At 61.1% G+C, this 26957-nt stretch overlaps 2 protein-coding genes across 5 annotated transcripts; both read left to right on the forward strand.

The window, feature by feature from the left end:
• Positions 1-1731: 1731 nt before the first annotated feature.
• ALDH3B1 (aldehyde dehydrogenase 3 family member B1) lies at positions 1732-19056 on the forward strand. 3 transcript variants are annotated; one of them, XM_068556776.1, is made up of 10 exons: positions 1732-1837; positions 6424-6586; positions 10142-10252; positions 10365-10485; positions 10781-10866; positions 11362-11443; positions 13647-14033; positions 14709-14903; positions 16447-16546; positions 18364-19056. In XM_068556776.1, exons 2-10 carry the CDS (start codon positions 6425-6427, stop codon positions 18800-18802), a joined length of 1683 nt encoding a protein of 560 aa, XP_068412877.1. In that variant the 5' UTR covers positions 1732-1837; position 6424; the 3' UTR covers positions 18803-19056. The 3 variants fall into 3 exon arrangements, with proteins under 3 accessions (XP_068412877.1, XP_068412876.1, XP_068412878.1); XM_068556775.1 differs by lacking the exon at positions 1732-1837 and adding an exon at positions 2877-2952; XM_068556777.1 differs by lacking the exon at positions 1732-1837 and adding an exon at positions 2877-2952 and having other exon boundaries at positions 14737-14903; positions 18364-18674.
• Positions 19057-20464: 1408 nt separating this feature from the next.
• On the forward strand, positions 20465-24643 carry NDUFS8 (NADH:ubiquinone oxidoreductase core subunit S8). Of its 2 annotated transcripts, none has more exons than XM_068556779.1 (7): positions 20465-20520; positions 21480-21537; positions 21627-21677; positions 22252-22341; positions 22436-22608; positions 24241-24369; positions 24455-24643. In XM_068556779.1, the coding sequence occupies exons 2-7, from the start codon at positions 21480-21482 to the stop codon at positions 24584-24586; spliced, it is 633 nt and encodes a 210-aa protein (XP_068412880.1). In that variant the 5' UTR covers positions 20465-20520; the 3' UTR covers positions 24587-24643. The 2 variants fall into 2 exon arrangements, with proteins under 2 accessions (XP_068412880.1, XP_068412881.1); XM_068556780.1 differs by lacking the exon at positions 20465-20520 and adding an exon at positions 21113-21224.
• The last annotated feature ends 2314 nt before the right edge of the window (positions 24644-26957 follow it).

Below are 26957 nucleotides of genomic sequence, written 5' to 3' on the forward strand. Positions count from 1 at the left end.
CTGGGTTAGAATCCCCATCTGTCCCTCTCCTGTGTGGCCCCAGCCCGGCCACTGTCCCTTTCTGAGCCTGTTGTTTCATCTGTAAAGCTCAGACCATAACATCTGAGAATTATACGAGAATTTGTGTCAAGTGCTTGGTGCAGGGCTTAGCACACAGTAGGTGCTTAGTAAAGCTTTGCTAAGTGAGCACATGGATGAGTGCCAGCTGTGTCCAGGCACTGCACCCCAGTGGCCTCTGACTGCACCCCAGGGTCACACTGGCCTCTGAGGGTGGCTGCTGGGGGGAGCCAGGTGGTCCTGCCTTCAAGGCTGGGAGGGGGAAGGAGGCGGGGCCAGGGCCCCAGGACAAGGCCTGGGGTGGCCACTCCCTTAGGAAGGTGGGGAAAGGGACAGAAAAGCCTTCGCACCTATTGAGCACCTACTGTATACCAGGTGCATTCCAGATGTGCTTTGATTTCACCCTCACTGCAGCCCTGTGAGGCAGGTCGAATCAATCCCATTTTGGGGGCAGGAAACGGAGGCCCAGAGAGGGGCCTAACTTGCTCGAGGTCACCCAGCAGGTGGGCTGCAGAGCCAGGTTTGAATCTTTCAGCAGGCGACATGGTGAGGTGCTCTTGGGCAGGTCTGAGGCTCTGTGAGCCAGGCTCACCAGGTGAGGGAGGGAATGATGAATGAATGAATGAATGAATGATGCCTTAGCCCATGACCAGCTCATCCTCCCCCACCTCTGCCCGGAGAGGGAGGCCAACAGTGACACTCATGAGGGTCTTTTCATCCTGTTCTCCAAACTAAAACCCAGAGGAGTTGCAGAAGAGCAGAGCCTGGCTGGGCAGATGTGTCCCCACCAACCTCTGTGCTCCCGCCAACACCCGCCCCACCGGCTGACCTGGGACCCCGGCAGAGCCTGCCACCCGCCGGAGCTGGTTGTAAGAGTGGCTCCTAGTGGTAGCCCACGCAACATCCCCCATTTATCCCGAGCTCCCTGCGACAAGGATGTCACCCCTAGGTACCACAGAGCCCCTGGAGCTGCTTTTTTTTCTTTTTTTTAAAATTAATTAATTTGTCTGCGTCAGTTCTTGGTTGCAGCACACGAGCTCTTCTTTGCGGTGCACGGGCTTCTCTCTAGTTGTGGCGCGTGGGCTTAGTTGCCCCACGGCGTGTGGGATCTTAGTTCCCCGACTGGGGATCGAGCCCTCGTCCCCTGCATTGGAAGGCAGATTCTTAACCACTGGACCGCCAGGGACGTCCTGCTCCTGGAGCTCTGAGGATCAACAAGAGGCATCCAAACCGGAGAGGGGAGAGGGCCGGTCCCTGTTCCTCCCCAAGGGGCAGTGCCCCCTCAGACTGGCGAGCGCTTCACTCCCAGGCCAGGTTAGGACCCCTGTGTCAGGAGGACAGGCCTCTTTGGGGACTTCCCAGGCTGAATTCATGACAAGTTCAGGGTAACCCCAGCTGGAGGGATCCCCGGTCAGGGAGGGGCCGCTCAGGATCCTGCAATACCCCTCCCACCCACCAGTACCTCCCCAGGTGGGTCCCTGATTTGCCGTGTGGCCTTAGATCAGTGGCTGCCCCTCTCTGGACCTGGTTCCTGGCTGACCGCTGCCAGGCTCAGCTCCAGCCCAGCCCCGCCTGACACTGGCTCTGCCTCTGCCTGGCTCAGCTCCAGACAGCAGGGCAGGGCTATCACATGCTGAGCCACGTGACAGGCAGTGGCTGGGGGCTCCATCCCACGCAGAGGACGGGGCCCCTGCAGCCCCTTACCCCAGTCCCAAACGGCTGAAGCCTCCAGGGGCTACCAGAGCAGGTGTGGGCCGGGAGACCTCTCCTGCCCTCCCAGGTAGGCAGGGGCAGCGGGGAGGGCGGGGGCAGTGAGGAGCATCTCCCAGGTGCCCAGTCGGCCCAGAGGCCCTGGGCCCGGATCCCAGGCAAGACCTAGGGCACCCAGGTGGAAGGGCAGCAGTGGGCCCAGGGCGACAGGCATGGGGCGATAGCACAAAGGATGTTCCTGTCCCCCTACCCGTAACCTAATCGCCTGCCTGTCTGACACCAGCACCTGCCAGGGGATCATCCCCCTTTGTGCTGGCTCTGACAGGTGTGCCCGGGGTGGGGGCGGGGTGAGGCAGAGGGGCGGGGACACAGGAACCTCATGGCGACGCTTATATCATGACGGCTCACCTAGAGGGCAGAGGGTGGCGCTCTTTCCCGGGAGGTAGGAGGGGACAGCAGCAGGGTGGACCCAGCCCCGCTCTGGAGCAACAACCTTCTCATGTGGGTCCCAGCCTGTCACTCATGCCCTGTGCCCTCTCTCTGGACTTCCGTTTCCTCATTGTAAAATGTCAGGTTGCAGGGGTGACAGGTGCTGTGAGCAGGGTACTGGATGAGGTGGTGCTGTTGGACACAGACGCGCAGAGGGCAGGGACGAAGCCTGCAGTGGGCCTGGGCCCTGGGATTGTATTTCTGGACTCCAGCTGTCTTTGGATCTGACCTCTTCATTTTGCAGATGAGAAACTGAGGCTCAGAGGGGCTGGCGGGGGTGGGGGGCGGGTTGTGGGGAGCGGGGCTTTCCCTGCTACTCCAGCCACAGCCCGCACCCCACACCGTAATTCCTGGACCCACTACCCTGAGCTCATCCTCCATCCTTCCCATCAGGGGTCAAGATGGACCCCTCAGCTCAGAGCTCCCTGGAGACCTGCTGTGTGGCCCTGGCCTGGTGCTGGCCCTCTCTGTGCCCTGGCTCCTTCTCTGTGGTCCAGGAAAGGATCTAGAGGCCCCTGAGGGAAGTGATGGGGAAATCTCAGCCTGCAGCCTCCAGCCAGCCCAGAGTCAAAGTCAGGCACGAGGCCAGGGCAGCCCCGCCCCAGGGGCTGGCCCAGCCTTGGACATTTCGTAACGGAAGGGCAGCTGGGTAGAGCAGGGCCGACCAGGAAGAAGGGCAGCTTGGCAGGGCCTCAGGTACGGTGTTCTGCAGAGGCTGGGGATATAGCAGCGAGCAGTCGGGGCCAGGGACCCGCTGGCAGGTTGGCTTGGGGACTCTGGGTTGCCGTCAGTCCTGGCAAGCCTGGCCACTCATGGCCACGCACGGGGACTAGCTTTGTCTTCTCGGGGCTTCTCTGCTCACCTGAGGAGAAAGGGGAAGGAGGAAGGGAGTTCCCTTTGCCCCAGCCTAAGAGAGCAAAGAGAGAGGGCCAAGAGTCCCCGAGGCCAGGCAGCACCCTTATTTTGTCTGAGCTGGACTGACACCCCTCCTCTCCCTGGAGTTACCAAGGGAGCCAAGAGTCCCAGCTCTGGACCGGTCGCCCCAGGAAGGAATGCACCCCTGTCCCTGGGGGGGGTGGTCAAGCATCCATTTGGCAACACATTTCCTGGGCAACTGCCACGCATGCCCACTGCTGGGGTGGGCTATGCAGCGAGCGGTTCTGAGCGATCGTGTTGTTGGGAATGGACTCTGCCAGGGTCCAGGAAGGAGAGACTTCGCCAGCATCAGGCAGCCGGTGGCACAGCCTCTCCGTGTGGTGGGGCGGGGGTTGGCTTGGCCCACGGCCAAGGGTTGGTCCCCAGCTCCCCACACCCACCATGGAAGGGAGGGGGCTGCTCCCCAGAGTTTGGGAGACCTTGTAAAAATCCAGGTTAAGGCTACACGGGACAGGGAGGGGAGATCAGATTGGAGACTCTAGGGTACTGGGACCTGCAGAGCCTTCAAGGCAGCCCCGTGCCGTCCACCTTCTGACAGGCTGATGGGGGTCCCCTGGGCCCTCAGATCGCCATGTTCACCTCTGTCACTCTTGCCAGCCCCGCATCCCTGCCCCCACCTGCGTCTCAAGTTGATGTCCTTGACTCCCTGGTGCCCACACTGGGCCAAGGTCTCCTCGGGTTCCCACCCCAGGGTCTCCTCCCCGAGACCCCCCCAGCACAGCTGTCCTTTGCAGTCTGAATAACCATCGTTCAGAGCCATCCTCACTGAGCACTCACGGGGCTCGGCCCTGCACCAAGCACTTCACAGCACTATGGGGTACCTACAAGACACCATCCCCATTGCACAGATGGGAAAAGTGAGCCACAGAGAGGCCAAGCCACCTGCCCAAGGTCTCCTAGCTGATAAACAGAGTTACTGGGATTTGGACCCAGGTCCTCAGGCCCCCGACACGTCATACAGAGGGTGCTCTTAGAAGGCCTGTGGTATAGACAGGGAAACCGAGGCAGAAAGGATGAGAGGGTGGGCAGAGGTTGAGTCCAGTTCCCTGCCCTGCAGCAGTCACCCCTTGGGGCCTCGGTCCTGACCGAACTGCAATATGGTGTGAGCTGGCCTCCGTGTTGCCAGGAGAGGCTGCTGGAATGTTCCAACCAGACCTCCACCCCCGCAGAGCTCCCCACCCCACACTGTACTCGGAGATGCACTATTCAAGTGACGTGCCTTGCATTTTTGTGGGTTCTGCAGACTCTTAGGAAAGTGCAAAGAACCTTGTGGAGGCGGGAGAGGGGCGGGTGTGGTTTGCCCTCAGCAGAAGTCTGAAGGTGAGAGAGGATGGGAGGAAGGAAGAGGGATAAATATTTGTTGAATACTTGGTAACAATAACCACAGCTGACCGTTATTAAGCTCTTACCATGCACACAATGGCCAGTGCTTCATGTGGTGGAACGGTAGCACCCCCTTTTTACAGGCATGGAAACTGAGGCAGGGAGAAGATGAGTGACTTGCCTAAGGTCACACAGCCAGAGAGGCAGGGTCAGGGTTTGAGCTCAGGTGGCGGCTTTAGGGGTCAGCAAGTCTCTTGGCTCTTGGGTCTCTGGCCAGTATGCCTTCCTCCCTGGAGGAGGGTTGGAGCTGGGGACAAGCCTGGAGCGAGAGGGGCTCTGATGAGGTCCCTCTTCTGCTACAGTCACCCTCTCTGGGGGATGTGGTGCCCGCCCTGTGCCCGAGACAACTGCCCCGTTTCTCCTGATCGGAGTAGGAGGCCTGTGGGGTCAGTTTGGCCCCCATCGTGCCTATGGGGACAGCATAGGGCTCCAGCCAGGCTCTCAGCACAGAGTGCCCACCAGGCCAGGCCATCATGTTGGCTGGAACAGCTCAGCCCTTGGGGTCATGGAGTCCTCCAGAAAACTTAAGGCCGTGGTGGCAGTAGTCACTTAACAATAGCTGGCAACCCTGAGGGCACTGACGCCCTGTCCTGGGCTTAGAACTGGCCAGCATGGTCTCATCCTTGATAAACACCCATCAGGTGGTAGGTGGAAGGGTGACCTTAACAGATGAGGAGATTGGGGCACAAAGACCCAAATGATAAGTTAAGTAGGCAAAGAGGGGTCCTGCTGCCCAGTCCAGTGGGAGGGGAAAGAGAGGGATGGGGAGGCGGGGCAGGGAGGTGGACAGAAGGAAACCAGGTATTTATCACAAGGTATGACACAGTGCGGTGGGGAGCAGAGCCAAGGGCCCACTGTGAGAATGTGTAAGGGAGTAATCATGGTGGGCTGCCTGAAGGAAGCATCAGCCAAGCAGAGACCAGAAGGGAAGTGAGTCAGAGAGAGAAGGAGGAAAGGGTCCCCACTGGTCCTTGGCACCAGGCCGAGGACTGAGTGCATCAGAGAGCTCCTCTGATGAGCTTCAAGTAAGCAGGCGGGCGCCCGGGGGAATGTCAGAGCCCCTACCCTGCCTGCCAGCCCTGGCTGATGACAGCATGGAGGCATGACTGACCCCTCACCCCTCACCCCTCACCCCTCACCCCTCAACATTCCCTGCTTCTCCAACACTGTGGCCGATGGGGCTGGGATGGGCAGCAGGGCCTCTGGGAGGTGGGGTTCTTCTTTCCCCGTCTTGCTGCGGAGCTGGGGCACAGGGAGAGGAGTCCTGTCACCCAGCCCTCTGAGCCACCACCAGCCAGCCTGGCCACCCTGGGCAGGGCCCCCAGGCTGGGGACGGTGGGAACAGAGCATTCCGTGTTGGGAATGTCCCAAAGTGGTGGTTGCTGGACTCTCCCTCTAGTTACCGAACTCCCCCTGCTTACTCCACTCAGGCCTGCTGGGGTAAGGGCTACCCGTCTCCAGGAGGGGCACCGGAGTAGGGTGGGGGCCATGGCTTAGGGCTAATTTCCGCGTGGCAGGAAGAAGCGTGACCCCCTGGCTCCCTGCTCGCTCTTAGGGGCCACGGAGTAGCTGTCCCCAAGCCCACACCCAGTCCCGTGACTGCCTTGGGGTCCAGAGCCCTCCTGCCCACTGGTTAAGAGGTGTGGTCTGTAGCTCTGTCAGTGGGTGTCCAAGTGTGCCCCTTGCGTGTGTGTTTGTGTGTGTGTATGTGTAGGTGGGGCAGCCCTGGTCCCTGGGCTGACGTGTGAGTCCCCATGGGGGCGCCCGTGGGCCCACGCGGGTGCAGGCAGGGGCGGTGGAGGGCGCCTGGAGGTGAGGTGCCCCGGCCCACGCTGCCCCGCCTGGCAGGATGGACCCCTTCGCGGACACGCTGCAGCGGCTGCGGGAGGCCTTCGGCTCAGGGTGCACGCGGCCGGCCGAGTTCCGGGCTGCCCAGCTGAAGGGCCTGAGCCGCTTCCTGCAAGAGAACAAGCAGCTTCTGCAGGAGGCGCTGGCGCAGGACCTGCACAAGGTGGGTTGGGGGGGAGGGGCAGGGGCAGGAGGAGGAGGGCAGGGGTGGGGAGGTTGAGACAGGGGAGATGGGGACAGCTGCATCCTCCATGAAGGGGAACTAAAAGCCGTCAAACCCCACCTCCTTTCCTGTGCCGTAACCCGCCCTTCTGCATTCACCCATTCGTTCATTTCTTCATTCACTCCGCTACTATTTTTTTCTTTTTTTTGGTTGCGCGGTGCAGCTTGCGGGATGTTAGTTCCCCGACGAGGGATTGAACCCGCGCCCTCGGTAGTGAAAGTGCGGAGTCCTAACCACTGGACCACCAGGGAATTCCCCCACTCCACTACTATTTACTGAACACTTACTATGGGCCAGGTACTGTTGTAGGCTCTGGGGATACAACAAATAAAACAAAGTCCCTGTGTCCAGGGAGCTGGCCTCCTGGGGAGAGACACAACTAGACGGTAAATAAATACACAGCATGTTGGATGGTAATGAATGCCATGGAGAGACACTCCCAGTGTGAAGGGGGTGAGAGAGGGCCAGGGTCAGGGTGCTGTTTTGTATGTGGGAGTCAGGGAAGGTTTCTCTGAGACAGTGGCATTTGAAGGAGGAGGGGGAAGGATCCACGTGGACAAGGGGGGGAAACAGCAGAGGGCACAGCATGTGCAAAGGCCCTGAGGCAGGAGGTGCTTGGTGTGTTTGTGCTTGAGGAGCAGCAAGGAGGCCAGAGTGGCTGAAGGGGAGTGGAAGAGGCAGAGGTATGCAAGAGATGAGGTCCAGGGAGCTGGGTCACACCGCTAGGGCCGCATGTGCAGGACTTCTGCTTCACTAGGTACTGTGGGCATCATGGCCTCTGTCCAAACCCTGGAGGCCTGGGGGCTCGGCCCTTCCCATCTCCAGCAGCAGCCACAGCAGGACCTCAAGAAATACACTTCCTTGTAGGCAGCCTTCCACCATCTCAGCTAGCAGGCCCCACCCGTGTGGCTGCCGCTACCCTAGGACAACTGTCCAGGGGCTTCTTCTCTGGACAAAATGTCCCTTGAGCTTGCCACAAAGGCCACGGTGTCCAAGCTCACCCCTGACGCCCCACTCCGCCGGCCCCTCACCACCTGTAACTTTCCAAGGCTGTGACTCTTTACCAGCTGGTAAGGTGCTGTTTTGATACTTAACACCCAGGACAGGCCCACGGTGCATATTTGCTGCCGGCCAGCCCCTGTGGTCACCACTTGTCCCCAGGGGGCTGCAGCAGTCCCACACCGGCTCATGCTGGGCGCTGAGCTCATCTTCTCCCCAGACCTCCTGAGCCCACGAGCAGAACCCTGGGGTCATCCCTTTCTGCCCTCCTGCCTCCCCTGCCCTTCCGGTGGGCCTACTGGCTCCACCCAGGTCATGAAAGAGATGCCGGCACTGGCAGGCCTGGGAGGCCCTCTGCAGCCTCCTTGGGCCCCACCTGATTTGCAGGCACCCAGCCAGGTGTCCAGAGCAGTCACGGACTTCGAGACTAGTATCTTGTGGCATCTGGGGTCATGGATCAGGGCACCCCTGTTCACGGGGGCAGCAAAAGCTGGCCACAAGGACTTGTCCTGAGGACGTGGCCTCCTGGTGACGCCTACTCCCTTTCTCAGGGTCCTCAAACTTTCTATTTATCACCACGCTCCGGGACTGTAGCCAGGTGAGACCCGGGCTCCCTCGTCAGCCGTTTCGGGAATCATCTGCTATCCCATTTATGAAACCAGGGCACCGGGTCGTACTCTCCTTGGCTCTCTGACACCCAAGGGGCCTGGCTTTGCCTTCCTGTGGGGACTGTCCATTCACTGGACCTGGTCCAGGACAGAGGGGGCTCACATCCCCTACCCTGGCATGTCGGGCTCCCTGGGGACTGACACCCCACTGAGCCTCTGCCCTGCCCACCAGCTGGCCTGGCCTGGCCGCCTCCGTGAGACCTGACCCGATGGTCTATCTGGTCCCTGTTCTCCCTACGGCTCAGATTTCACCTCCTGCCTGCAACTCTCAAGGCTCCAGGAGCCCGTCCCCCACAAAGGGAGCAGAAGCCCAGAAAATCCAATCTGGTCCCTGCCTCTGGTCTGGTCCCTCCCTCTGGGCTCGGCCAGCCCTGTCCCCCACCCTCCCAGCAGGCAGCAACTGCCCTGTCTGAGCTGCACAAATCCTCCCATTTAACCCCCCGACAGCCCTTCCAGGTAGAGGTGGTCACACCCAGTCACCCCCAGAGGAGACTCAGAGAGGGCATGTTCTTGCCTAAGGGCACAGAACCCTGGCTCAAAACAGCCTACTCTTCCAAGCTCCTGGCATTCAGCAGGGTCCAGATCATCCCTTAAACAGGCCCAAACCTCACTCAGGTCACAGGAGACCTCACTGGGCAGGAGTGTGGGCTGTGGACACAGACATAGTAGAAGGCATGCCTGAAGCAGGCTCAGCTCCTAGAAGCGCTGGTGGGCGTGGCTTCTCCCCCCCAAGGTCCCTGCACCCTCACCCTCCCCCCAAGGCTCAGCTCTGGCACTCCTGGGCCCATCGCCCTCTCTTCTGACAGGAAGGAACTTGCACCGTAATGGCTGAGTCTCAGGCATCAGGACAGCCTGGCTCTTGTGTCCTAGGCCATGGGCCTCCAGCTGCCTGCAGCCCACAGGCTGGGTCCCTCCTCCCTCACGGGGGTGGAGCAGGCATACCGGCAGGCAGAGATCAGGACAAAAGCCCTATTGATTTTCTCCTTTTTCCGACTCCTGCCCTTGAAATCTGCCCTGGCCCCTGGGCTGTGGGCACTGATGGCAGAGACAACTGTCCCCAGTGACCAGTCCCCAGTGACCCAGAGACACCTGTCCCCAGTGTCCCCTGCAGACTGACATCCACACAGCAGGCCACAGAGGGCCACACAGACAGTCCTGTTCAAACCTAAGTTAGATCCTGTCCCTGCTCTGCTCAACAGTCCTCACCCCAGCTGCCTGGCCTCATCACCTCACCCACTCTTCTCCCTGCTAATCAGGAACATAGCAAGCCTGAACCTGCCCCAGGGCCTTTGCACAGGACATACCATCTGCCTGGAATATTCTGCCTCCAGGTATCCATGGGCTCCTTCCCTCCCTTTCCTCACTGCTCAAATGTCACCCCATCCCAGAGGCTGGCACTGACCATCTTATATAAAATAGAGCAAAGACACACACACGCATACATGCGCACACGCACTCACACGCACGCACACACACTCCAGCCGTCTCTATCCCTCCTATCCTGTTTCATCCCCTCCCATTGCGCTTGTCACGTCCTAATGGAGCAGTCAGTGTTATCATCACGTCGACCGTCCCCGCTACAATGTCAGCTCCGTGGGGCAGGTTTTCTGTCTGTTTCAGTCACCGCTGCATCCCCAGCACAGAAACGGCACCCACACACTGTAACCATTCAGTGAACATGGAGTGAATGAATGAATGAATGAATGAGTGGATAAGACAGGCCTTGCCTGGGGAGGCTTTGCCCACCCCACGGCTCCGGCCACCTGCGGATCATGGGTACCCTGGCCCAAGCCCTGCCCCTGCCCCTGCCCCTCCCCCTCCCTTGCAGTCAGCCTTCGAGTCAGAGGTGTCTGAAATCAGCATCAGCCAGAACGAGATTAACTCGGCCCTTAGGAACCTGCGGGCCTGGATGAAGGATGAGAAAGTGCCCAAGAACCTGGTGAGTGACCCTGGGGGTCAGGGCCGCAGGCAGCCTCTCTGGGTGGCAGGTGGTGCTGAGGGGCTGGGGTCTTGGCACCTCACCGTTCACCATCACTCCGGCCCCGGCCCAGGCCACGCAGCTGGACTCGGCCTTCATCCGGAAGGAGCCCTTCGGCCTGGTGCTCATCATCGCCCCCTGGAACTACCCTCTGAACCTGAGCCTAGAGCCCCTGGTGGGCGCCCTCGCAGCAGGTGAGAGGGAACCACCACCTTCTCCCCCCACCCCCCACCCATCCCCCCAGCCTCACAGCCGCCCACAGAACCAGGGAGGAGGGGGGAGCTGGCACCAGGTGGCTAAGAAGGCCTGGTTCCCATCTGGCCCAGCATCCCCAGGCTGTGTGGCCTTGGGGCCTCATGGCACCTCTCTGAGCCACATTCTTCACCTGAAGGTGGAGTGAGGCCGGCACCTGCCCTGCAGGTGTGAGGACTGAATGGAGACGGGGAGTGGCTACAACTGGCCCCCTCCTCTCCCCGCCCCGCCCCTCAGGGAACTGCGTGCTGCTGAAGCCCTCGGAGATCAGCAAGAGCACTGAGAAGGTCCTGGCCGAGGTGCTGCCCCGATACCTGGACCAGGTGAGCAGGGCCAGGTACAGACCAAGCAGCTACGCTGGCGCTGAGCAGGGCTCTAAGCAGGCCCCGCTGGGCCGGGCAGCCCTTGGCGTGGCTCCTCAGACAGGACGTGAGTTCCAGCCTCACTCCTGCCTCCTCTGGGTTGTGTGGCCTTGGCCAGGCCACCGCCCCTCTCAGCCCATTTCCCTCTGAGTGAAACAGAGGGGTGGGGCCTGTCCCCTGGGGGTCCCTGTCTGTCTCTGGTCAGCCCTGCTGGCCCAGCCCCGGCCTCAGTCCCAACCCCAAACCCGCCAGGCCCCAACCTTACACCTGTTGGGCTGGGACTGCATGTGCCCAGTGCCCCTGGGGAGCTCCCCGCTCCCCCTGACCCAGCCCACCTGGAGCCCTGGCACCTGTGGGTCAGGCCAGGCAAGGGGGGAGCCGTCCCAGGCAGGCAGGTGCCCTCTGGGCTCTCAGGCTGGCGTCCCAGAGGGAGCCCTCCGCCCGTCTGCCTTGCAGAGCTGCTTTGCCGTGGTGCTGGGCGGGCCCCAGGAGACTGGGCAGCTACTGGAGCACAAGTTCGACTACATCTTCTTCACAGGTGAGGCGCCAGTTTGGGGGCTGCGCAGGATGGGAGAGGTGAGAGGCTTGAGCCCAGCCCCACCCTTAGGGGCCTCATCCCCAACTCTGAGAGGGGCTGCAAGGGACAGAAGCAGACAGACAGCCAGGGACGATGCAGACTGGGGCAAGTGCTGGGTGGTGCTCTCGGCCCCAGGACAAGCTTGCTCCGCGCTCCCTGAGCAGGCTGGGGAGCAGCCCCGGGCCCCTGGGGACCCTTGGGAGGGATGGGCCCCATCCCGGAAACAGGCCTCTCCACCACCCACAATCTCACGCATCACAGCACCTGCCCTGGCTGAGCTCCCGCTGTGCCAGGCACTCATTCGGGAGCCCACGGCCCTTCTGGAGGACTGGACAGATGAGGGTTTCGGGGCTCGGGGGACAAAAAGATGCAGTGCCCACTGCACTAGCCAGGATTGGGGCAGGCTGTATTTTGCTCCCAGAGGTCACCTGCCATCACCCTGACATGTGCCCATGTGGTCCAGACACCACCTAGCTTCCAGTGACCAGGACGGAGCTTCCAGAAGAGATGGAGGGGCGGAGGATACGGACAAGACGAGGCCCTGGGGGAGGGAGGAGCACACCCGCCTCCTGTGCTGCACACCTTGTCCCCATCAGAGCAGGGGACGTGCAGTCTCTGCCTTTCTCCTTCCCAGACCCTGCCACGAGCCCAGGACAAGGCCTGCCAGCCGCCACCTTAACAGACAGGGAGGGCGACTGTGGGAGCAGAGGGGCCAGGGTCCTCAGCTGCTCCTACGGATTCCCAGGGGGTGGGAGCACCAGGAGGAGGAAGCCGGGGTGGGGGCCTGACCACCCTCCACCATCACACCCCGAAGCTCGGTGGACTCTGGGCCCCGGCCCCCCAGGATCGAGGGTGCAGAGGCAAGACAGGCAGACCCCCAGAGGCCAGCTTCTATGCCAGGTCCCCGAGGCAGTCTGTGCAGAGGCCGATGGACCGCCAGAAGCTACTCTGCCATAATCTCCTGACTTCTCCAGGCTTCAGGTTCCTTATTGGTATGATAGGGGCCATCCCCAAGTCACAGGCCTGTCTTAAGGACAAATGAATGAATGAAAGCCTTTGTCACAGCACGTGGCCTGGGCAGCATCCACTCCCTCACTCAGTGGATGTTTACTGAGAGCGCAGACGGGCACCGCGAGGCCTTGGGATAAAGCAGGGCTAGGAAGACAAAGCCTCCTACATTGTCCTGGAGCCCGTGCAAAGGTGATCAGGGTGGAGGTGGGGAATTCAGTTGTGGGCGTGGTCAGGACGGCCTGACAGACAAGGAGGTGTTTGAACAAAGATAGGAAGAACTAAGGAAGGAGCCGTGGTAGGGGGAGGCCCCTGGGGCAGGCTCAGCGGACACGGGGGCCTGGATGGGAGGGAACGAGGGCAGGGAAGCAGGAGGAAGTGAGACCAGAGGGGTGACTGGGCTCTGGGCTCCCTCGGGCCGTGGTGGCTGGCGAGAAAGGCCAGGGTCATCACGACAGAAATGGCAGCGTGGGGCCCTGGGCCAGGCATGGGCAAGAGTGTCTCGAGGCCTGGGGGCGCTGTCAGGAGTGTTTGGGGGTGGTTGAGTGGAGGAGGGGACAGTGAGACCCAGGACACCAGCCCAGAGGAGAGGTGGGGACGTAGGGGAAGGGGGGGCAGACGGTGGGTGTGGAGGGCGCCACGGCTGCCAGATTAGGTCAGGGAGGGGAGACCCAAATGTGGACAAGCTAGAGCTGGAGCCGGCCCATAGGAGTCACTTTCAGAGGAGAGTGGAGAGTGGGGAGGGACTTCTGGCGGCAGGTCAGAAAGAGTCGCCTGAAGGCCCAGCTGGGATCAGAAGCAGGGAGACAGGGGCTCCTGGGTGTCTACCTGGGCAGGTCAGGAGAGGGAGCAGGGCCTGGCTTGCAGCTGTGGGCAGAGCTCCTCGGGGACCTTCCACTGTGTGGGGCTGGTGGGGGAGGGTGGGAGGAAGGGGAGGGGGGGACGACCTGAAAAAGGTCCCAGTGCAGCAGCAACTGACAAGGAAAAGCCAGGTGAGGGCGACTCTCGCCCCCCGCCCCGCCCGCCCTCCGCTCTACTGCCTCTCCAGGGAGCCGCAGGGCAGGGAGTGAGCCTCCTAGAGGGGTCCCAGCCCTGGGCTGAGGCCATCCCGCCTGGTCCAAGTGACCGAGAGCCACTCTGGTTCCTTCCACCCCAGGGAGCCCCCAAGTCGGCAAGATCGTCATGGCTGCTGCCGCCAAGCACCTGACGCCCGTCACGCTGGAGCTGGGGGGCAAGAACCCCTGCTACGTGGACGACAACTGCGACCCCCAGACCGTGGCCAACCGCGTGGCCTTCTTCCGCTATTTCAACTCCGGCCAGACCTGCGTGGCCCCCGACTATATCCTGTGCAGCCCCGAAATGCAGGCTCGACTGCTGCCCGCCCTGCAGAGTGCCATCACCCGTTTCTATGGCGAAGACCCCCAGAGCTCCCCAGACCTGGGCCGCATCATCAGTGAGAAGAATTTCCAGCGGCTCCGGGGCCTGCTGAGCTGTGGCCGAGTGGCCATCGGGGGCCAGAGTGATGAAAGCGATCGCTACGTCGGTGAGTCCCACCGTCCCTGCCACTGTGCCCCACTCCCAGCCCACCCCAGCTACGGCCCCTCCACGCTGGGGGCCACAGCTGGGCCCCGAGTCTGGGCCCAGCCTGTAACCTGGGGCCCTGAGGCTCCCCGACCCCACTGCTAGAGCCCAGCCTGGTCCACGGCTCTGGTGCCACGATTCTGTGTCACTAGTGTTCCGCCTTGCCGTGTCTGAGCCTGTGACCCCACGACTCAGCACTCTGGCCCAGGCTCTGGTTTCTCCAAGCTCAGACCCCAGAGTTCTAGGGCCCAGGCTCCAAACTTCAGCCCCAAGCTCTGCTGCTCCAGGGGGCCATGACCCCAGGTCCTATGAGCCCACGGTTCCTGGTTCTGAACTTCAACAGCCCGTCCTGAGCATCCGCTATGCTGTGAACAGAGCAGCCCCAGTCTCCTGGGCCGAACGGCTCAGAGGGTGGCACTGCTCCCCAACAGGCTGGGACCCGGGACCTCGGGTCCGGTCACCCTCTGACTGTAAGACCAAGGCTCAGGGCCTCTCTGGGCCCCACGGGCCCCGGTCAGGCTGGGGAGCCCCTCAAGGTCACTTCCCGGGGGCTGTGGGGAGATCACCTTCCCCGGAAGGTCCCTGAGCCTGGAGCCCTGGGTCCCTGGGCCCTGCCTGCCCGAGGCCCCACCCCTAGGGTCGAGCCGTGCCCTGTGCCCGGGCAGCTCCCACGGTGCTGGTGGACGTGCAGGAGACGGAGCCGGTGATGCGGGAGGAGATCTTCGGGCCCATCCTGCCCATCATGAACGTGAGGAGCCTGGACGAGGCCATCGACTTCATCAACCGTCGGGAGAAGCCCCTGGCCCTGTACACCTTCTCCAACAGCAACCAGGTGGGGCTGGGCAGAGGTGGGGGCAGGTGGCAGCAGTGGAGGGTGGAGTGAGGTCAGCAGAGGGTGAGGTGGCTCCAGGACCAGAGTGGACCAAGGGGCCTGGCAGGAGGGGAGGGGGTCCTGGTCCCTCGGGGACAGTCATAGGAGCTCTGGGACGGTGGTGCTGTCTTGGCTCTGTCCCTCTCCTTTCTCCTCGGGGCAGCCGGGCCTCCCCCTGCCCTCCAGTCTAGGCCACATTCTCCTGGGCCTTTAGTGGGCGGCTCCCCAGGGTCTTCTCTAGGGTCCAGTGTCCCCTCTAGGTCAGCCCCACCTCCATTCTTCTGCATCATGGCCTGGTGGCGGCAGTGTCCCCTTTCTCTGCCTGGCTCATGGAAGGCACACACGACATGGGATGGCACGACTGGGGGAGGATGAATGACCAGGACATGCAGGCCCAAGAATGAGCCCTGGTCCCCTGCCCCTCCCTGGGATTTCTCTCAGTGGGATTTCTGAGTCGGCGGATGGGGGTCCACTCCACCCACCAGCAGGCAAGCCCCAACCTAGCTGTTACCTGAGGGTCACACGTTGCAACTAACTATAGCCAAGTTTTCGTGCAACCACTGTTTAGTGTCTACTAATCTCCCACCCCCCTTCTTCTTCTTTTTTATAAATTTATTTATTTAATTTTGGCTGCACTGGGTCTTCGTTCCTGCGCGTGGGCTTTTCTCTAGTTGCGGCGAGCAGGGGCTACTCTTCATTGCAGTGAACAGGCTTCTCATTGTGGTGGCTTCTCTTGTTGCGGAGCATGGGCTCTAGGCACGTGGGCTTCAGTAGTTGTGGCTCACGGGCTCTAGGCGCGCAGGGCTTCAGTAGTTGTGGCTCACGGGCTTAGTTGCTCCGCAGCATGTGGGATCTTCCCGGACCAGGGCTCGAACCCGTGTCCCCTGCATTGGCAGGCGGATTCTTAACCACCGTGCCACCAGGGAAGTCCCCCCACTACCCCACCCCACCGCCCTCATTCTTCAAATACACCTACAGACTGAAGACGAAGGGCCTTCATTAAGTCAAGCAAGGATCAAGTTCATGTTTCCAAAACCCAAATCTCAATGTCCTCCCTGTGCTGCACACAGGCCCCTCGCTGCGTCCCTGCCCCACCCCACCCCTGGCCTCCCCACCTGCCCTTCACTCTGCCTGGGGGGCCCTCCTACTCATGTCTGCCCCCCCTTGAGACTCAGCAGGCACCTCACATCCCTCCCGGGAACGCCTCCCTGACTGCCCGCCCCTCACCCTGCACCCTCCACGTCCCCAGGAGGATGCTGGGTTTCCCGCCTCCCCATCAGGCCTGAGTCTGTGTCCACAGTCACCTGCATGGGCCACAAGCAAGGGACGCTCAAGAAACACGTCTCCAGTTGGGGATGGGTGGCAGGCTGCTCCACAGCCACCCCCTTCAGCCCTCACGGTGGCCTCAGACCCTGCAGTGGGTCCCAGGGCCCTGAGGGGGCCGGACAGAGCCCCCACGGCCCCGGCAGCTCCGCCACCAGCCTCATAGCTGCTTCTCTCCCAGGTGGTCAAGCGGGTACTGGCCCAGACCAGCAGTGGGGGCTTCTGTGGGAACGACGGCTTCATGCACATGACTGTCGCCAGCCTGCCTTTCGGAGGAGTGGGTACGTGCCAGCAGAGCCATGCCATCTCTTACCGTCATCTCTCACCCTGCTCCCCTCTGCAGAGTCTGAGGCGGAACCTTCCATACCTGTCTCTGCACGTACATATGTAGGTGGACCCACAGATACACAGTTTAGGTTTTTTTTAAACATCACTGTGATTGCTAGGGCTTAGCACATGCAGGGCGGCCTTGGGTGTTCTCTTTACTCCACAGTGAGGCTACATGCTGCTCCTTTAACCCCTCCTGTGTCCCCTCTGTCCCATGCTCGGCATGTCGCACAGGAGACAGGGGCTCCTGCCGGCTCCCCCCTCCACCAAGCCCCAGCAGCCCCCAGTACCGCTGTGAAGTCCTGGCCTCTGAGGCTGGTCCCAGCAAGCCTGACGGCTGTGTGATGTGAGGCCACCACTTCCCCTCTCTGAGCCCACCTCCTCCTCAGGGGACGAGAGGGCCAGAGACTTGCGGTCCCGCCACCTGCCCACACCTGGCACTAGAGTCAATGACCAGCAGGTCCTGGCGGGCTGCCCTGGTGGGCCTGGACCCTCCCTGGGGAGCGGCTGGTGTCACAGGGGCACACGGCAGGCTGAGATCGATGCTGTGGTGGTGGAGGTCCAGGGCTGCGCACCGCTGCTGTCTCCGGTTCTGGAACCCCTTTCCCCAGCACCCCCTCCTCAGGGAAGCGTGGGGGTCTGTCTGCGGGGGAATCTGGTCCTGCTGCTTCCCTGACAAAGCCTTCCACGGCACCCAGGCCCTCAGACGGAGCCAGGGCTCTGACTCAGCTTCCTGAGGCCGCCCTTCCTGGTCCGGCCATGGAGTCCTGCTCCCGCCTCCTTCCCCGCTTCTCTGGTTGCTGCCCCAGACACACAGAGCTCTGCCCAAGTCCCAACACACCACGGTCAGCCACCTCCAAGGCTCCCTGAGTTGTCCCCGAGCCTGGGACCCTCTTGCCCCATACACCCACTTTATCCGGTCAACTCCACATCCCTCAGGCCTCACCCACTCAAGGAAGCCCTCCCGGATTACCCCTGATTCCACCAGGCTGGGTCCCCTGGACTTCCCACTGCCGGGTCCTTGACTGCCTCCCTACCTGGACATTGCGACTCATAACAACACAGCACTTACTGTATCTATGGGTCTGAACACTTGCCCAATCCCCGTAACTCTAGAAGGTGGGTGCCACTGTCACCCCATGTCACAGAGGAGACCAAGGCGAAGTCACTTGCTTAAGGTGACATGGCTACTTCAGAGCTGAGATTCAACCCTGGGCAGCTGCCCTGGAATCCACTTTTTTTTTTTTTTTTTTTACTTTCCCTCTTTTTTTTCTAATTGAAAATGTTGATTTACAATATTGTGTTAGTTTCAGGTGTACAGCAGTGATTCAGTTACATATATATATACACGCTCTTGTTTTCAGATTCTTTTCCATTATAGGTTATTACAAGATACTGAATATAGTTCCCTGTGCTATACAGTAGGTCCTTGTTTATCTATTTTATATAGAGTAGTGTGTATCTGTTAATCCCAAATTCCCAATACATCCCCCACCCCCCAGAATCCACTCTTGGCCACTGTCTACCCATCGTGCCCCAGCACCTGGTGTCCCCAATATTTATTTGAGTGGGTGCTGGGGCCAGGCTCAGGGCTAAGCCCTTTACCCACAGCATCTCATGATTAGCCCACTTTACAGCTGGGGAAACCAAGGCTCGGGGGGTGAAGTAGCCCACCCGGGTCATACTGTGTGACTGGCAGAGCCCAGGTCTGTCTGACGCTCCTCGGCTGGCCACTGGGGGCCTGATTGCTGTGTTCTCTGTCACTGTACAGGCGCCAGTGGGATGGGCAGCTACCACGGCAAGTTCTCCTTCGACACCTTCTCCCACCACCGTGCCTGCCTGCTGCGCCGCCCTGGGCTGGAGAAGGTCTACGCTCTCCGCTACCCGCCTCACACTCCCCGCAACCTGAGCGTGCTGCTCATGGCCATGGAGACCCGCAGCTGCAGCTGCGCCCTGCTCTGAGCCAACCCACGCACAGGGGCTCCGAGCATCCCTCCCAGCTCATGTCTACGCGTCCTCCGCTGCCGTGGCCACCTGAGGCTGGTGGAGACACGACCTGGGGTCCACGACACAGGAGGAAAACACCTGCCGGGGCCACGGCCCAGACCAGTGCTTGCCCTCCTCCCTCCTGGGGCTTCTCTTTTCAGGCCCTCAGCTGCCCCCCAGCCAGGATGGGCCAAGGTTTGGGAGCATGGGAAACAGTGCAGTAACCTGCCCTCCCGCTCCCACGCTGGCCACCTGTGTTCCGGGAGACGAGGGCAGATGTGGGCACCTCTCAGGACCCCCCTTTCTGTGGAGGGTGCAGAAAGGGTCCTGGCATCCGGTCCATGACACACTGCAGGCCTGCTGTGACCTGGGTCGTCCCTGCCCTCTCTGAGCCTGGTTCCCTATCTGTTGCACAGAGGAGGTGATTAACACCTCCTGAGACCATCGTGAGGATTAAATTTTGGAGCTTAATTGCCGACTCCAGGCTCCAGGCGTCCTGTCTCCTCATTTGGGAGGGGGGAGGCTGCTTCCCTCTACTCTCTCCGCACCTCTCCCTCCAGGTCAGGTTGATGAGATGCCCACGGTAGGATCTCCCTTCCCTTCACCTCGGGCCTCTTAGGAGCTCTGAACTGGCTCATGTCCCCCAGGTGGCTGGCCCTGGGCACCTTCCCCTCACCGTGTCCCACACTGGACTCTTCCTCTTCCCTGTCCTCCTGGGCCCCCATGCCATGCAGTGATCCCCCATCCACTCAGCCACAAAGCCAAACTCCCGGGCCTCCTGCTAGACACTCCCTTCTCACCTCCCAAGTCCCATCTTTGAGCAATTCTTGATGATTCTATAAAATACCGCAGACCTCTCCAATCCACACACTAATCGCTGGGCCCCGGGCCATCCATCACCTACCCTCTTCCCCCGGGGCCCAGCCCTTCCCCTCAGAGATCTTCCCAAAGCCCACTGGACCATACTAGCCCTCAGCCTGAACCCCTTCAGTGGTTCCCCTGGCTCACAAGTCTGGACCCATAACAATCCTTGGGAGGCTCCGCACAGCCCTGTGCACGCCCCCCCCCCCCATCCTTGTCCTCTTCTAGTGCACTGGATGTGTCCTCCTTCGCTGGTGGACCTCCGCACAGAAGCTGGGCATGCTCTCTGGCCCTCCTGGTTCTGCTCGACTCCTCCTTGCGCTCTGCTTGGATATCACCTCCTCTAGGAAGCCCTCCCTGACCACCTCCCACTCCCCCCAACACACAGGCGGCCTCAGGGGCTTTCTCAGTGTCCGCAGCCTCTGGGGTCCCTCCGCCACACAATTCACTGGGAGGAAACACGGGTTTGGGGGCTGTTGAGGGACGGGGCTACCGGGTCATACAGATCCAGGAGTGGTTCAGGCGGCCGCGCTTCGCAGATCTAAGGCTTGGGCCAAGTTACTACACAAGTCCGTGCCTCAGTTTCCCCATCTATAAAGCGAGAATAATCGTTCCTCCCCACAGGGCTGCCGGGAGGATTAAATGAAGACGCCAGGATGAAGGCTTAGCATAGAGTAGGCATGGCTCCCGCGCGGAATCACCACAGGCTACGATTCTCATCACCGTTATCACACACGCCCCGCCGAGGCCGAGCAGGTGTCCTCCGGCCCAGGGCGCCGGGTCCGACATGAGCCGCAACCTTAAACCACGCCTCGGATGTCCCGCCTCCAAGAGCTCGGGAGTCCCGGCTCACTAGCTTCTCGCACCCAACCCGGCGGCGCTCTACACCACTTCAAGCGCCTGCCTGCTCCCCTAGCCAATCGGAGAAAAGATTTTTTTGATCCCGCCTCTTTCGGCTGCGCCACCAGCCAATCAGACCACACCATGAAGAGTCCGCGCCCAATGGCAGCATCCCAGAATGTAGGCTCCTCCTCTCGACGGACAGAACCCTCGGCCCTGGAAGGAGAGGCAGCGATTCAAGGTGGGTGCTCGGGGCTCAGCTGTTAAGGCCCAGCCTGGGCAGCGCGGCATCGGGGTCGAGTGTGCGGCCCCCGTTGGCTCCGCCGGCTCCGCGCCCGGGCTTTATCTCGGCCCGCTCAGGACCCGCGGCCTCTGTGTCCTTGAGCGTGCAGAGGGCGGGAAACCGGCACCCTCAGGGCGCATATGCACCTCCTGCGCCCGTCGGGTCAGAGGTCATGAGGAAGGTCGGGGAAGGAGCCGGGTTGGGCGCCTGGCACTCAAGTCAGCGGTCAAAAGAAATGGTCCCGCTAGAGGTCACAGGTCACGAGAGGGGCACTTTTGGGCTCCGGCTAAGTGCCAGGCTCTGGGCTAAACCCTTGGCATCTTCGAGCGGCCTCCATTCTCGTGACCTCCCATTTCACAAGTGAGAAAACCCAAGGTCACTTGGCAGGCTGGGAGACAGTTCCAGAAGGACCTTGATGCTGGGGAGAGGAATTTGATCTTGAGGGTTATTTAAGCCTTTAAAAGGTTCAGCAGGGGAGGGCTGGGGGTGTAAAGGGAGGGGTCTGGCCTGGGTTCACATCCTGGTCCCACCCCCCTCAGTGTGTGACTTTGGGCAAGTCACTTAACACGACTGAGCTGTGGCTTCTCATCTGTGCCTCCCTCTGAGGTCCTCATGTGGACAAAGTGACAGTGCGCGTGACCCCTAGCACAGTGCCTGGCACGGTGAGCTCTGAATAAACGCCAGTGGCAGTTGGCAGTGTTAACCTGGGTCAGGTTGGAGGCCGGGAGGGGCTGCACCTGGGAACAGGAAACCCGTCTGTGCCTCTGACAGGAATGGGGGTGAGCAGGGACAAGCTGACACAGTGGCACTGGGGTCAAGGGTCAAGGCTCCTGCAATGCTCGGGTTCCCGGGGGGTGGGGGTGGGGAACCATGCCTGTCTGAGACCCACCTATGCCTCACTCTCTTCATGCCCACAGATGCGCTGCCTGACCACGCCCATGCTGCTTCGGGCCCTGGCCCAGGCCGCACGTGCAGGTAGGACCAAGGGAGCCTTTCCTGGGTGTGAGGGGCCCAGCCTCCTAGCATGAGGTCGCATCTGCACAGCGTAACCCCTCTCCTTGCAGGGCATCCCAGCGGCCGGAGCCTCCACAGAAGCACAGTGGCAGCCACCTACAGTGAGTCCCGGGGCGCCTCAAGCCTCAGGCTTTCTGATCAAGGTCCCGCCAGAGGCAGGGGAGAAGGCCTGGGTTCTGGTCCTGGCTTTGCTGGGGGCTCGCCCTCTCGGAGCCTCAGTTTCCACTCTGTAAAAAGAGGATGGTGATCAAGATTGAATATGATTCTTGGGGGCAGGGTCTGTCATTGCAGGGGGTGGAGGGCCTTCCACGTGGCTACACCGTGTGATCTCAGACCTTCCCCGTGTGGGACAAGGAGGGAGCTGCCAGGTGTGAGCCCTGGGAGCTGTGCCTCTTCATCAGGACCCCAGCACCCGAGCCCCTTCCAACCCCCATCAACTCCTGGCTTGGGTGGCCACACAGGCACGGGGAGAAGCAGGCGAAGACTGCCCAGGGCCTGAGGCTGGCCTCGAGGGTGCTCACTGAGGCGGGGGAGGTTTGGTGAATGAACAAACCCCTGGGGGGCCCAGCTGTTGCACCTAGAAGGAGGCCAGGCCTCATCTCCCTGAGCTGGAGTCCTTGGGGAGGGCTCGTGTGAGGCCTCCTGCCACGGCCTCTGTGCCCGCCTCCCCTGCAGAATATGTGAACATGCGGGAGCCCTCAATGGACATGAAGTCGGTGACCGACCGGGCAGCTCAGACCCTGCTGTGGACCGAGCTCATCCGAGGTGGGCCCTGGGGGGAGGGGAGAGGCCGGCTGGTCGGGGGCACAGATGTGTTAGGGAGGAGGGCCCCCTCCCACCGTGCCTGTGCCACCCCCAGGCCTGGGCATGACCCTGAGCTACCTGTTCCGAGAGCCAGCCACCATCAACTACCCATTCGAGAAGGGCCCACTGAGCCCGCGCTTCCGTGGCGAGCATGCGCTGCGCCGGTACCCGTCCGGGGAGGAGCGCTGCATCGCCTGCAAGCTCTGCGAGGCCGTCTGCCCAGCCCAGGTGAGCCCCTGACCCCACCTGACCGCCCCCGGCCCCTGCCACTGGGAGAGGGAGGCCACAGCCTGCTGCAGAGAGAGTGAAGCGGGCAGCCCTGGGCCCACACTCTGCCCCCCCTGCTGGCTGTGTGTCCCCGGAAAGTCCCTTTCCCGCTCTGAGCCACTTCCCCCCGTGAATGGGAGCCGACTCAGAGGCAGTGACCCCCCACCCCGTGAATGGGAGCCGACGCAGAGGCAGTGAGTCAGGGGAGGGAAGCTTCCGGCCCTGAGCAGGCCACGTGACGCACGTGGGTCCTGCCCCTGGGGGTCTGGGCGGGGGCGTGAAACCCAGGCCTCGAGCCACGAGGCGGCGCCTGAGGGTCTCCACTTTTACCCGGATGCAGCAGCAGTTTCAGGAGCACTGCCTGTGTGCCCGTCACAGGACCGGACCCAGGGACACGTGTGCCGCAGCCGAGGCCCTCACTGCCCCCGGTTGCTGCTCCTTTGAGCCCCTGGCATTTGGTTCTGTCGGAGGGTCCCGCACAGACTGCCTGGAGTCACGGCCTGTTAGTGCAGAAACAGAAAGACACAGCTGGGGCTCTTGGGCTGGTGGATGTGCCTGGCAGGAGCCCAGCAGGCTCGGGGGCCCTCACTGTCCACACAGCGACCCCCTCCCAGCGGCTGCTCCAGGCCGCATCTCTGTGACTCAGGATGGCTCCTGTCCACGACCTGCCTCATTTCCTGGACCACTCCCAGGTCCTGCAGGCCTCGGGTTGTGGCCTTGCTGTCCCCAGTCTAGCCACCGACCTGGAGCACGTAGGAGAGCCCCGAAAAAATAATAACAGTGGTGGCATCCAGACAGTGAGTGCCGGCTGTGGACCAGGCACTGAGCCAAACTCGTGACTCATCTCTGCAACAACTCTAGGAGGTAGAAATTATTATCCCCATTTTTATAGATGAGGAAACTGAGGCACAAAGAGATGAGGCTACTAGCCAAAGGTCCCACTGTGAGTGGTGGGCATTACACTCCTGGGGACATCTGAGGGCCTTTGCCACATCCCCTTGAAGGTCCTCCCAGCCGTGGGAGGCCCCAGGCCACCCCTTCCCCCAGCTGGTGCAAGTGTGTGCCCAGGAAGTGAGAGTTAAGGACCTGTGTTTGAGTCTGGGCTCTGCCCCTCACTTACTTTGTGGCTTTGGGAAACCCCTCAACCTCTCTGAGCCTCAGTTTTCTCATCCATTAAATGGGGATAACTAGATGTAATTGGGAAGGTTGTTCAACATACAACCGACAGTAATGGGGCATTTTTTTTACGGGGTGGGACCCTTTGGGGCTGCAGGTGCTATGGTGAACAAGGCAGGCAATGGCCCTCTCCTCGTGGGACTCACGTTCTCAGGCAGGAGGTGCTGGCAGTTCACAAACAAGAGAATGTCAGCTAGGGCAAGCGCTCAGAGGCCAACGTCACAGCCGCACCGGGCGGCCTGTTAGGAGAGGGGTCAGGAAAGGTACATGCGGGCCAAGAGTGGATGACAGAGGGTCCGCTCTGTAGGCCCCGGGGGACCAGTCCCCCAGGAGTGGGAATGAGCCGTGGCGGGGGCTGGATCCTGTGCCTGGGGCCAGCGTGGCTGGCAGGTGACAGTACCCTGTGCCACCCCCCAGGCCATCACCATTGAGGCTGAACCTCGGGCCGACGGCAGCCGCCGGACCACACGCTACGACATCGACATGACCAAGTGCATCTACTGCGGCTTCTGCCAGGAGGCCTGCCCTGTGGACGCCATCGTTGAGGTGAGCGGGCCCCGCGGCGGGGGAGGCCGGGGCGGAAGCTCCTCGGAGGGGCCTGACGTGGCTGCGCCTGCTCCCCTGCTCGCAGGGCCCCAACTTCGAGTTCTCCACGGAGACGCACGAGGAGCTGCTCTACAACAAGGAGAAGCTGCTCAACAACGGGGACAAGTGGGAGGCCGAGATCGCTGCCAACATCCAGGCCGACTACCTCTACCGGTGACCGGCCCGCCGGCTGGCCCGAGGTCCCCTTCTGCCCAATAAAAAAGCTCTGACCTGCCCACCGCCTCTGTCAGCAGTCTGCCGTCCAGGCCGAGACCGTCCGCGGCCTGACCACGGCCTGTGGCTTCCTGCATTGGACCAGGTCCTCGGACAGAGTCGTCCTCCTGCGCGGCTCTGTGGGACCTGCCAGGCCCTCCCCGTGGCTGGGCCCCGGCCCGCGTCAGCATGTGGCCCACACATCTTCCTGGGCATATTCCCCAAGGCTCCGCAGGCTGGAGGTCGGCCCAGGTCCACTGTTCCCATGATCCTGTGTGCCCAAGGGGTGGGGCTGGGGCCTGTCCTCTCCTGAGGGCCACCCACAGCTGAGACCCTAAGGACCTAGAGCCTCTCCCAAGGCCGCAGGCAGAAATACATCAAGAGCAGGAACTTGGAAAGGCCAGGGCATCCTTGTTGGGAGGCAGGGAAAGCCTGCTCGGGGTGGGGGGGGGGTGACAGTCACGAGGGGGTGACACAGGCCCTGCTGCCTGTGAGCTGGCTCTGCCTCTCCTCCAGCCACATCCCCTTTTCTCCCCAGGTTCCGCAGACTAGGCTGCTGGCTTGGCTTCTGCTGCTCAGGACTTCCTGCTTTGCAGTCTCAGCCAAGTGATTGTGGTTCCTTCTGGGGCCACACGCAAGCCCAGTGGCAGCAGAATAGCCAAAAACAACCCCCTCTAACTTGGTGCTAAGAGGTGTGAGAGGATTTCAATTCGTTCTCAGCAGTGAGGAAACTGGCTCAGAGGGGTGAAGAGTCTTGTTCAGGATCACACAGCACACATCTGATGAAAAAACTAATCCAGGCCTGAGAGATCTCGGAGTTCCCTTTCTCCATTATTTCCAAAAGTGCTTTTTACAAAACACTGATCTCCCAAGATGCTTCTTGGAAGGGTGTTCTATGGACCAGTAAGTGTGGGAAATGCCCCAAGTGCCTCTCCCCTCTGGGACAGGCACTGCATGATAGCACATTCAAGGCTCTGAGAAGGCCTGCAGCAAAGAAACCCAGATTACCCAGCTCATTACCAGGGAGCCCCTTTTCTCAGATCCCTTGCTGACACCTGGACCTACTTACCAGGCCAGGCTGGGCCATCTCCTGATGCAGAAGTGGCCCAGGACTTGTGTGGGCCCCACCACTGGCCAAGGTTTTGGGGCTCTTTGAACCCACAAAATGGCACAGAGGTGAGAAGTGCAGGACCAGAAAGGAAGACTTGAGCCCGGGGAGTGTCCACTAGTCCTGCTGGCTGCTGGGGGCAGGAGCTCTCCAAAAACAAGGCCGGTTGTAAGAGGCAGGCTTTAAAATCCTAAATCGCCTCTAATTTCGCTTTTCCCACACATAACCAGCACTAGATGCTTGACATGAAGCCTATATCTGTACGCAGGTAAATAGAATAGTTTCATTTAAAGTGGATGAGTCTAGGGACTTCCCTGGCGGTCCAGTGGTTAAGACTCCACACGTCCAGTGCAGGGGCTGTGGGGTTCGATCCCTGGTTGGGGAACTAAGATGGCACATGCCATGGGGCGCAGCCAAAAAAATAATAATAAAATGGATGAGTCTATCCAGCTCCTGACTTGATTCTCTCCCTTACTGCTGGGTCAGAGTGCAGCTCTAACACCATTTTGTAACATGATAGAGTTCCAGTTTGCCCTGAACAGGAAGTGTTGACCCGAGGTCCCCACTGGTACTCAGTTTGATTGTGTCGAGGTTACTCCTTGAAAATAGCCCTACCGTGCCCCAGAAAGTGTCTCCCACTTTTCTGAAGACACTAGCCTTGGCTGTGACTCAGTTACCAGCCCCCAGCTCTGGGGCTCCGTTTGCCCACCCTCCCCCCACCTCTCACAGGCCCTTGCCCTGTCGGGGTTCAAGAATCACCAGAGCTGAGGGGCCCCAGCGGGTGCAGGCTTGGCCTGTCCAAAGTGCAGGCACCTGGACAGTCGTGAGCCCCAGGTTGGGGGTGCTGCGATAGGACAAACTGCATGGAGCTCAGTAGGAGCAAGGTCATGGGGACACATCCAGCCACGGGAGGAGTGACAGCCAGGGCACATCATTGCCCAGTGCCTGCTGGGTGTGGGCCCCATGCCCTGGCCCTTGGTGTCCTGCTGCCATTGAGGAAAGAGGCCCAGAGAAGGGCAGCCACCCATCCAAAGGCCCAGACCACTGGACCTGGAGTCCAAGGTGGTGGTCAGAAGCAGGAAGCTATAAGGACCTGTGTAACTGTGGCCTCACGCAAGGGGGAGGGGATCCCAGAGGTGGGGACACGTAGGTCCTGGGCCCCAGGCCTGAGCGTATTGGGGTCTTATCAGCCATAGGCCCAGTGAGCCCTCTAGATGGTGGAGATCCC

The sequence above is a fragment of the Eschrichtius robustus genome, chromosome 11, assembly GCF_028021215.1.
Source record: "Eschrichtius robustus isolate mEscRob2 chromosome 11, mEscRob2.pri, whole genome shotgun sequence".
NCBI lineage: Eukaryota > Metazoa > Chordata > Mammalia > Artiodactyla > Eschrichtiidae > Eschrichtius > Eschrichtius robustus.